The 11793-nt window shown below is 44.3% G+C and overlaps 1 protein-coding gene across 1 annotated transcript in view; it reads right to left on the reverse strand.

Annotated features, from left to right (window-relative positions):
- Positions 1-6427, reverse strand: part of MSN (moesin) — an 81139-nt gene extending 74712 nt beyond the window's left edge. The window contains exon 1 of the mRNA XM_082715915.1: positions 5975-6427. Coding sequence (XP_082572041.1) covers positions 5975-5986 — 12 coding nt within the window. The 5' untranslated portion in view covers positions 5987-6427. The remainder of the gene's footprint in view (positions 1-5974) is intronic.
- Positions 6428-11793: the final 5366 nt, after the last annotated feature.

The following is an 11793-nucleotide window of genomic DNA, read 5'->3' on the forward strand; positions in this document are numbered from 1 at the left end:
ACCCAAATTCTGCTTTCCAACTTCATGTGATCCTGGACAAGATGACCGACTCCTCTAGCTATGAATACACAAAAGAAATAACCCCTATCCATAAAGACTTTAAGGAGAATAGAGGCCCAGTCTCAAGCAAGAAAATGTGGCTAGACTATTCTCTTCTTCCCTTCAACACATACATCTGTTCTCTACCACTCATTGCAAACAGAGCAAAAAAACATTTACCTTCCTGGTAAGTGTTACAAACAGTCCCAAAGGCACTGTCAGAGCCTGAGCTATCTCCATATAACCTCTGAGGTCAGCTCTAAACACTCAGAAAGAATTGCTCTTCCCATTACCATAAGAACACTACGGTCAAGTCACCCCCAGCAAAGAGGTAGGAAACACTGAGCACCCTGCACCAAGTGCAACTTAGAAGGCAGACCTTAAAAGTTCCTTCCCTAGGGGCACCTAGGTGGCTCAGTCAGGTGGGCATCTGACACTTGATTTCAGCACGGGTCATGTTCTCTCTAAAATAAATGAGTCTTTAAAAAAAAAATCCTCCCCTACACTGGGGGCCAGCCAACTTGGGTTTTAGTCCCAACCTTATTACTATTTACTCATATCACTTCCCTTTTCTGACTTTTGCTGACCCCAACTAAAACATAAAGGTAGAACTAAATGTTTAAGGCCAGGTCATTTGCTCTATGGCTCATGCCAGTGTTTCTGTTAGAGCTACTAATGAAACAAACCAACTCCCAAGCTAGAAACTCCATTCTGAAGTCAACACCCAAGAAAAAACAGTACTCCAGGGGTACCTGGGTGGCTCAGATGGTTGGGCCTCTGCTTTCAGCTCAGGTCCTGAGATCGAGTCCCACAATGGGCTCCCTGCTCAGCGGGGAGCTTGCTTCTCCCTCTCCCTCTGCTGCTCCCCCTGCTTGAGCACTGTCTGTCAAATTAATAAATAAAATCTTAAAAAAAAAAGTACTCCAGAGGTGTAGGGGGAAAAAGAAGGTACATTCTAGCAAGTGCTGATGAACTGTGTATTCCCAGCAAAGCCTAGCACACTGCCTGGTATAGAAGGCACTCAAATTTTGAGGAAAAAAAAATGTCTGAAGGAAAAAACATAGAAATGGGAGGCTTGAAAGTGTATCATCAAGGCTCTCAAGGATATCAGTACCAGAAAAGTCCCTAAGTGTCCTTATTATTTTTACAATTCCTTCATGACAAATTGGGAGAGACTGAGAGCCTAAAGAAAGGATTTGTCTAAATATTTACTTCATTTGGATCACTTTATTGAGGACAGGGAAGATGTTCTTCCTACATAGAAAGAGAAGAAGAAAAATTCCCAAGTCAGTGTTATTTGCCAATTTCCAAATCAATGGAGTCCTGAGCTACCCTTCAAGTGACTGTTCCTATACCACAAATCCAAACCTAAAATTGAAAAGTTTTTCAGCTCTATCAAGCATGAAATTGGAGGGATGAATAGCAAAGCCAGCCAATCACGACAAGACCACCTCTTGACCACTAGACTGGCCCAAAGGAGACCATCTTTGTACTCTTTTTGGGGAGGAGGCAGAAGAGTGGCGCAGAAAGAGTGGTAGCAGAAAGAATACTGTGAGTTGGGAAAGATGTACATAATAGACTCAGTTCTATCTTTGAAAAATCAGAAACACACTGTTCCCAACCTGTAATAATGCCAATTTTCATCAACTCTAGCCATTAAAGGCCCAACCCTGATTGTGGTGGTAGCCAAATATTCTCCTCTCTGGGGACCATGAGTCTGGAAATTCCAATGAGGGGGACTCCCAAGAAGATACAGATGAGCCTACATAGACTGTTGCCAAGCAACACTAGCAGAACAGAGTTCAGAATAAGTGTAGCTGTCATCTATAGAATTGGATTTAGAGTCAGCGAGATAGACCAGATGGATGACCTCTAAATATCACTTCACCATCCAGGAAAGCACTCTCCTAAGAGGGGGAAGAGAAAAAAATAAAAATAACTCCACTAAAACAAAGCTATTGTTATAGGCAGCTAGATAATAATGGAGAGCTAGCAGAGTAGTGGTCAGTACTGCCTCTGTCATCCACTCACAGAGAAACTTTCCCCTCTACAAAACTAAGTACAGATTAGTTGATACCTTCAAGTGTCCTCCTACCCCCCCAGCACCTCTCTGCCCAAAGGGCTGTTCAAGGAACAGCCTAAAGAAAATCCCCAAGATGGTTCCTGCTCTATCATCCATGCTTCCACAAAGGGCTGAATGAACTGGAGAAACAGAGGTGGAGAGATGCAGGATCCAGAGCTGCCCTCTCTCACATATAACCTCCATTCCTAATCTTTTGCCCCACCCTGAAGTCTGTAGGCAGGGTTGGTTCAAGAGTTAAAAACTGAGATTCTTCCTTCTATTCACAAAGTACCATTTCAGTGCCACTCGAGTGGCTCAAGCAATGCTAGGAATGGCAGGAGAATAAACAGTCCACACAGTCCCTGTTAAAGTTTAGCTGAATGCAGATCCAGAAGCCTTCAAATACTTTAAGGAGGTGGATGCTACATCTGCTCACATGGATGGTCCTATCAACAATCATTTGATAACCTTCCCCCTGACCTGCTGAGCTAGGGTTAAAAATTCAGCAAATTGAAAAGATCTTACCAAACTGATACTCTAACTAAGACTTAAATTCAAGTTCTGGCTTTGCTACTGATGTGCTATACTGTTCTAGGTCAGGTCCTCCTTATCTGTGGGCCTCCTTTTCCCCCCTCTATAAATTAGAAGGGTTAGACTTGACAGTTGTGAAGAGCCTTTTCAACTCTAACAAACCAAAAACTCAAGAAAACCTTGAAAATTCAAAACAATCTCTTTCTGGGAGATCAAAAACTCCCAAAGACTTTCAGAGAAGGGAAAAGTTGTTTTTTGTTTTTTGTTTTTTTAACAACTGTCTTAGCAGAAAGTATAGATGTCAGTTAATAAGCTTCTTCATTCTGGCAGACTTAGGAAACTGGCAACTAGAAGCAGAATCCAAGAATTGGCAGGGAGAGGGTACAGAGAAGCATGTTTTAACAGATTTAACAGAGGTTGGGTTGACTAAGGGAGACAATTGGATGTAAAAGTGAAACCAACTCTGGACAGACTATAGACATAGTTCATATGAATGAACGGATTTGATTTTTCCACTACCCTTCCCTATCTGTCATAATCCAGAAATAGCCTAATAGCCTAACTAGTGAAGGAGGAGCGGCAAATAGGGAATTTTCTTCCTCCATTAAAGTTACTAGCTGGCATGCAGTGAACTAGTATATGCTCCTGGATGCCTCAGCATTGGGATGAGGAATGAGAAAAGTAACAGGAGGCACCTTGTGAAACCCCCAACTCTCAACAGGAGACCACCAAATGCCAACGTCACTATGTCTGAATTATCTACCTCCTTTTTTTTTTTTAAAGATTTTATTAATTTATCAGAGAGAGAGGGGGAGAGAGCGAGCATAGGCAGACAGAATGGCAGGCAGAGGCAGAGGGAGAAGCAGGCTCCCTGCCGAGCAAGGAGCCCGATGCGGGACTCGATCCCAGGACGCTGGGATCATGACCTGAGCCGAAGGCAGCTGCTTAACCAACTGAGCCACCCAGGCGTCCCTATCTACCTCCTTTTATCTGAGGACCAGGAAGTCCTAAGAACAGGGGCAGTTTGCTTTGGGCAGGTGAGAGGACTCAACTTCAAGAACCTAGTCACAGGGCGCCTGGGTGGCTCAGTGGGTTAAGCCTCTGCCTTCGGCTCCGGTTGTAATCTCAGGGTCCTGGGATGGAGCCCTGCATTGGGCTTTCCGTTCAGCGGAGGGCCTGCTTCCCCCTCCCCCTCTGCCTGCCTCTCCACCTACTTGTGATCTCTCTCTCTCTCTCTCTCTCTCTGCCAAATGAATAAAATAAAAAACTTTAAAAAATATTTAAAAAAAAAGAACCTTGTCACTGAGGCAGAAAGAAGGGTCCTTGAGATAAGCATCAAAGAGTCTGGGCCCCAGTCTTGGTTATGTCACCATGTACTCTTAGGTTCTTTTCTGTAAGCCCAATATCCTCATTAGTTAAAAGAGAAATAGTGGAGTGGGGAGAGGAAGAAAGTTGCACTAGAGAGTCTCAGAGGTCCTTTTCAGGTCAAGATTCTATGGTCTTAATAGGCATGATACAGTTGTTTCTCCTAAAAGTTGACTATTCCTTGAACTGAACAGTATGGAAAATTCTCCAAAGCTTTCAGACTATCAAAATTCAGCCCTCTCCTTCCAATCTGATTCAAGTTTCAGACAATCTGCATAAAAATACCTTCAGTATTCAGGTACCTTCAGTACCCTAGGCTTGACTTCAAACAGCTCATTCTCCAGGCTCTTTCCAAGCCCAGGAAAAGGATCACCAGGCTATCTTCTTCACCACTTCTGACTGAGATGGGATGGTTAAGGCAACTTTGAGACAATTTCCAGGCCCATCAAGTTGTATTTAAAGGTGAGATATTTTAGAATTGAGGATGAAGGATGCCAGTAGTGAAGAGAGATTGTGGGGCAAAGTCTGTTCTCAGAGATCCACCAATCTATTTAGGTAAAACCACCCACAGAGAGATAAACTGAAGAAGAGTCTCCTGTAAGGATCTTTATAATCTTCTGTGTTGGCAGAAACAGTGGGCTTTTTTTTCCCTCTCTCTTTTCAAAACCATTCTCTGTCACTTTATGTGTATTGGGGGAGGCGGAAAAACTCCATGTCATAAAACCATGAGCAATTTTAAAAAGAGAGAATGTAGAAGCACATGCTTGTTGAAAACTTGGTGTTTCTAATAGGGTTTTGAAAAGACAAGAATGACTTGGCAGAAAGTCTGGACTATAGCAACGTGGCAACCAAAATCAGCATACACCCAATGAACCAGCCCCCCACTTCTCTCCTCCAGGGACCCTCGGACCTTCTCAGGGCTACTAGTCACTATCTCAGCACTACAAGGCTCAGACAATCCTCTAGGGAGAGGGATCGGCAAGCACAAGCTTCTTGGCCTTAAGGACGCAAGCCAGGGTGGTCACTAGGCCTTCCTGAACAAGAGAAGGGCTCCAGAAACCTCTTGGTATGACTTGCACAAAAGCAAGCAGGACTCATTATTCAGGCACACCCCTCCCATGCCCCTCCCTTCTGGGCATCCGGCCTCCCTAGGCCCCACTCCCAGGAGGCTTCTGCTCTTCTCATAACAGCCAGCGGGGTGGAGATCAAATCGTAGAAGCTACCACCATTCTAGAAAGGCGTGGCCCTACCGGGGAGAATCCACACCTTACAGAACAATCTGGATGGGATAGAAGGAGACAGAGAACTATTAAGCAATGGGAAGGGCAAGAATCTGTCGGTAGAGAGAGGAAGAAACCAGTCTTCCACACTAGGAAGTAAAGTAGACCTCCTCCTCCAAGTGAAGTATTAGTGATCCTGGATGGAAGCAAACAGCATCTGTTGAGTCCCTCCACAACTCTCTCCTCCACCAACTCTTTCTCCTCTAATAGTCGAAAACATATGGAGTCTCCAGGGGAGACTATGAGAAAGGTGAAAGAGGGTGCTGGATCAGCCCACTGCACTTCCTACACCTTTCCCATGGACTCTCCTGGACCAAAGCAGCCTTGTCCCCAGAAAGGTGCCAATTCCTGAACTGGAGGAAGTGTTTCCCTCCCCTGCCCCCGCAGACCATCAGGAGCAAGAGGAGACCTCCGGGTCCCCAAGGAACCTTCCCTACTGCCTCATCCCACATGCCGCCAGAAACTGGAATCTGAGAAAGAGGCCGGTCCCGCCCTGTCCACTTCTAGCCTGGTACCCACTCACACAAGAGGGCTCACCAGACAAGGACTCCATTCTCGCTCCTCCCCAACCCAGGCCTCAGCGGACGGCGCGGCGTTCTGAGTGGGCGGATGGCTGGCCAAGCCCATAACCATCAGCAGAGGGTTACTAGAGTCTGCTAGAGCCCCTAGGGCGGCAGCGCACATCCCCTGTACTCACCGTCTTAGGCATGGTGACTGCAAAAGTGGCAGAGTTGATAAAGTTCGGCTAGGAGCTGTCTGGCAGCGCTGAGAACACAGTACAGACAGCACAGACTCTGGGGGCTGGAGGTTCAGATTGGGTCCCTCTCTAGCGCTGGGGCAACTGTTCGGCTTCCTGCTAACGGGCCACGACTTCAGAAACCCCACCCAGGAAAGAGCCGCCCCTGTCGCGTCGCCCGTTTCTTTATGTGGCTGGGCTTCCGCGCTGCTCCCCGCCCTCGAGCCCGCCTTCTTGCCCGCCGCTGGCCTCGCCCCGCCCAGCCCAGCCCCGCCACACCAGCCACTTGGGGGTCAGGCTGGGCTTGGGCACTCTTAGGGAGACTCCCCCCCCCACGCGCGCGCGCGCGCGCACACACACACGCACACACAGGCCTACTCTTTCTCCAATGCCTTTCGCAGCCCCCACCCTTTCAAATCCAGGCGGCCCGGCCCCACCCCCAAGCAAGGCCCGACCTTGGGCGGCACCCTGGCAGAGGCTTTCAGCCCTTGACTGCAAGTTTCCATAAATGAGGAGCTCACTGCCTATCAAAAGTGTCTGTTCCCTCTCAAGATAGCACTGACTCTCAGAAAGTCCTTGCGTATAGCTAACTTCTTTGCTCTGTGACTTGCCCTGGGGATTTCCGCTCTGCTCCCGGTGGCCACACAAATCCCCGATTCTCCCTAATAATCCCTTAGAGCTCTGAAGATCCCATGTCCCCCTGAAACTTCTCTTCTCTTGGCTACACCGCCTCAGCTCCTCCAACACTTCAGTCGTTCTCTTCTGTAGCTCTATGTATCCCTTTTCCCATCATATTCCCACCCCATTCTTACTCAATCCTCATTTTCAACAGAATTTGGCTTATTCTCTGTATCTGTTCTCTATTCATTTTCCTTTCTTCAAATCCCGGTCTTCATCTTCTTCAAATCAATGCCTTGATGCTTTATTCCCTCCCCCCAATACATTCATGATTTATGTGTTTCCTTTCTGATAAGGCTGTAATCTCCCAGGTGGGATGCACCCTCAATCCACGCATTGGAGATGTGTTTGCCAGAAATCATTCTACTTCTTTCAAGGTCACAGAATCTCAAGACAATAGAATTCAATACTGTAGCAGTTAACTGGATAAGTTTGAGTTTTACTTTGAAAGTGTCTGATCATAGTTATTTTTCCTCCTATCCATAGGCAACAGTGTGCAGGTATGGTCTGAGTATCCTTTACAATGTAGAGCACTACATACCCCAAGGATGATGAGCCAACTTGGTGAAGTGAAATGGATACTTGAGAAGGGTGGTCAGAACACCTGGCTTCTAGGTGAGGCTTTGCCATTAACTCACTCTGTGACCACTTTGTGGCCTTGGGAAGTCCCTTCCCCTCTCTGGACTCGAGTTTCCCCTTTTGTAAGAAAAGAATGGATTCCTGGGCTTCCAAGGTCCTTTCCCACTCTGACATTATAAAAGGATGAGAAGGGAAGTAGAATCCCTACAACAATAAATTGAGTCTAGTAGGGTTGCGTAAGGACTGACCTTGCATTTGCCCTCAGGAATCAGCAGTCCTATTTCCTGCTCCTTTGCTTTCCCAACTCAACAATGTGCATCAATCAGTGTGCCTCAGTTTCCCTCAGTGCTCCCAAGATTCATTGATGTGTGCTAGGGTAAACAAAGTTCCCTGCTCAACTCACTATCAGGGAAAGGCAAATCAAAACTACAAGAAGATATCACCTCACACCTGTCAGAATGGCTGAAATCAACAACATAAGAAACAACAAATGCTGGAAAGGATATGGAGAAAAAGGAAATTTCTTGTACTGTTGGTAAGAATTCAAATGTGCAGCCACTCTTGAAAACATATGCAAGTTCCTCAAAAAGTTCAAAATAGAACTACACTATCATCAAGTAATTTTACTTCTGTGAATTTTTACCCCCAAAACACAAGAACACTGATTCTAAGGTATAATGCACCCCTATGTTAATAGCAACATTATTTACAGTAGCTATATTATGGAAGCAAACCAAGTGTCCATCAACATATAAATGGTTAAAGAATATGTGGTATATATACACAGTGGAATATTATTCAGCCATAAAAAGCAATGAAATCTCACTATTTGTAATGACATGGATAGAGCTAGAGAGTGTAATACCAAGTGAAATGAATCAGTCAGAGAAAGATAAATATCATATAATTTCACTCATATGTGGAATTTAAGAAACAAACAAACAAAGAAGCAAAGTAAAAATAAATAGAGAGAAAGAGATAAATCAAGAAACAGACTCTTTGAAAGCAAATTAATGGTTACCAGAGGGGAGATAGGGTGGTGAGGATGGGTGAAATAGATGATGGGGATTAGGGAGTACACTTGTTTGTGATGAGCACTGGGTGATGTATGGAATTGTTGAATCACTATATTGTACATCTGAAAGTAATATAGCACTGTATTTTAACTATACAGGAACTTAAAATAAATTCAAAAAATGAAAATTAGATGCTTTAGATGTATTAAGAATTGAAAAAAAAAAGTTCCCTGCCCAAACTATTTTCTTAAGTTGAGCAGTTGACCCTCTAAGGAAGAGCAGCACTCTCCAGAAAGCCTCAGCAGCAGGGATAGCAAGAGCAGCCAGTCACTTTCCTTGACATTACCATGGCCTCAGGAATCACTGATTCCCTCATTTATTAAAGCCCACAAGAGCCTCAGACTAGACTAAGTGCTTAAAGGGGTAAGGGAAGTTGTTTGAAGACTCCAACTGTCATTGTCCATTCTAGAAAGTGGAAACCCCCGTGTGTCATTCCCCATGTCCCATGTCAACACCTTCTATAACACACAAGAGAGAGCTGGTTAGGGAGTATCAAGCAGCTTTACACACTATTAAAAGGAAAAGGGCCACCGGGGTCCAAATAGGGAAGGAGGAAGGGAGATCAGAGGGTGGGCAAGCTAAGTAATTTGATGGAAAGAGGGGCCAAGAGAGGATAGGTTTTGCCCTTTGGGCAGGAGAAGGTTGAGAAATAGTAGGAAAGCACAGACTGTCAGAAACTATTTTGTCCAGCCTCCATTCAGGTTGAGGGAACTGAGGATCAGAAAGAGGAAAGAACTTACCCAAGATCAGGCAATAAGTATAAAGAATGGATTCAGGGATAGTAGAGAAGACAAAGAAGTCAGTTAAGCTGTTGTGATAATATAAGCAAGAAATTTTGAAAGCTAGAACAAGGAAAGTAGACCCCCTTCAACTTCACCAGACAGAAGCTGGTTATGGTGATTGTGGTGAAGCAGCTAGATATTGCTTGAAGGTTACAGTTAAAATCCTCTAGCTAGGAGGGACCCATCTTAGGTATTCTCCCCATCTCCAGAGCAAAGTGGAAGTGGCTGAGGGTCTCTTTTTTTTTTCAAGATGGCCAGAAAAACACATCTTTGTTTCTTACTTCTTTGTAAGACCCTTTATAACTATATGACCAGAATGTCTTACCTCCCCCACACCCCACTTCCTACCAAGATCCCTTGTGAAATGAAAGTTATCTCAATCTTCCTGTGGCCAGAGTAATCCTGACACTTGGGTTTAGATATGATGACATTTATGCCACTGCTTTTAGAAAGAAGACACGTGAATAAGGGTTAACATATATTGGCTACCCTGGGTGAGGGAAGTCAAAGGTGTAAAGACAGATTTTCAAAAGATCTAAATTCAGAAGGTTCAAGGATGAATAGGCAAGTATTTTTCAAGCAGTAAATGTAGGTGAGGGCCAGTTATGAGCAGAGGGTGGTACAGAAAAATTCTAGACCTGTAGACCATGGAAGCCTGGGGCATCTTAATTGGCAATAAGAGATGCAAAAGATCTGGGCTTTAGAGCCAGACATGGGGTCCAGGTGGAAAGGTTCAGGATTCCTGGGGACTAGGTCTATTCTGGAACAGCAGCAGATATGGACATCAAAGTCAAATAAATTGAAAGCAGGAACTGCATGATGCAGATGTATGTGAAAGACTATGCCAAACTCAAGAGAGAAATGAGATCAGACTTGTAATCACCTCCCACCCCTAGGATCTAAACTCACTGCAGTAAAGAATCTTCTGCATTCTAAATGGTATTTCTCCTTCAGAGGACACAACAGTACAGGAGAGAATACCAGAGAGGAACTGTATAGGGAACAGTACTGAATCACAGAGATACTTAAGATAAAGCAGCACCTCACCTTCCCATTTATTGGATGGTAACAGTTGAAAGATCCCATCACTTAGAACTTTCTGAGGGCCGCTTTTCATTTTGATCACTGTTGAAAAGTCCTTCTTTATATCTAAATAAAATCTTTTCCTCTTCACTCAGCACAATTGCTCTTGGCTGATGCTTAGGGAAAGAATTAACTAAGCCTATGAAGTCTCTTTTCTCCCCTACTCCCTTTTCCTTTCTCTTTCTCTCTCTCTCTCTTTCTCTTCTCTTTCTCTTTCTTTCTCCTTCTCCTTATTCTCCTTCTTTCCTTCCTTCTCTTCCTCTCTCCCTTCCTCCCCTCTTTTCTTTTCTTTCCCTTTCTCTTTTTCTTTCTCTCTCTCTCTCTTTCTTTCTTGTAGGATCCACACCCAGCATGGGGCCCAACATGCGGCATGAACTCACCACCCTGAGATCAAGAGCTAAGCTAAGATTAAAAAATTTGATGCTGAACCAACTGAGCCACCCAGTTATGACTAGTTCCCATGTTCATAAAAGAGAAATTTGGCATACATGAAAGCAAACTTTAGCTTGAGGTCACACACTCTAAGGCCTTTCTCTCTCTTCCTTCCTCTGAGTCAGTAGCCCAGGCACTAAACTATCTGTACCCTTTACACAAGAGAATTGGGGCACTTAGGTGGTTCAGTGGGTTAAGCCTCTGCCTTTGGCTCAGGTCATGATCTAAGGATCCTGGGATCGAGCCCCGCATTGGGCTTTCTGCTCAGCAGGGAGTCTGATTCCCCTCTCTCTCTCTCTGCTAGTTCTCTGCCTACTTGTGATCTCTCTCTCTCTCTCTCTCTCTGTCAAATAAATAAATAAAATCTTAAAAAAACACACAAGGGGGGTGGGGTTATGGACATTGGGGAGGGTATGTGCTTTGGTGAGTGCTGTGAAGTGTGTAAACCTGGAGATTCACAGACCTGTACCCATGAGGATAAAAATATATGTTTATAAAAAATTAAAAATTAAAAAAAACCACACACAAGAGAATAAACATAAGAATATACTGCTATTTCCCCCAAAGGAAATGGGTCCTCCTGGTACAATATGGTTGAGAGTACAGTATACTTGAGCAGTAGAAAAATATTGCTTTTAGGCACCCTCAGTCTTTTACCCACTTCTTGGAAGCAAAAGCTAGGGTTTGGGTGAAAGGGGAGAAGATAACTTTAATAAGGCACTTTTTGTGTGCTGAGAACTGAGAAGGACATTTCAATATCTAGCAAAAAAACTTTAGAGGTAGAAATGAGGAGTTTGAAGTTTTGAGGAGTGAAGTGACTTATCCAAAAGTTACAGTTTTTTGATAGTGGGACAAGGATTTGGGCCCAAGTTATGTGAGTCCAAAGTCCACATTCTTCCACAACCTGAACTATGACCAGACAAACCCAAGGAGAGAGATGCATTTTAAGATTCATATCATCCCTACACGTCAATGGTCACACTGGATAGCTTGAGATAGCAGGTGGGTAATAATAAACAGTGATGATAACAGAATCTTGGCAATATCAACTGTCTGGGAATATTTATGATTAATAACGGACCACAGTGAGAAGGAAAAGCTTCTCTCTGGCTTTTCCTCTAAAAAGCCTGGAAATTTTTCAAGAACTTCC

The sequence above is a fragment of the Mustela nivalis genome (genome assembly GCF_964662115.1).
Source record: "Mustela nivalis genome assembly, chromosome: X".
NCBI classification, from domain to species: Eukaryota; Metazoa; Chordata; class Mammalia; order Carnivora; family Mustelidae; genus Mustela; species Mustela nivalis.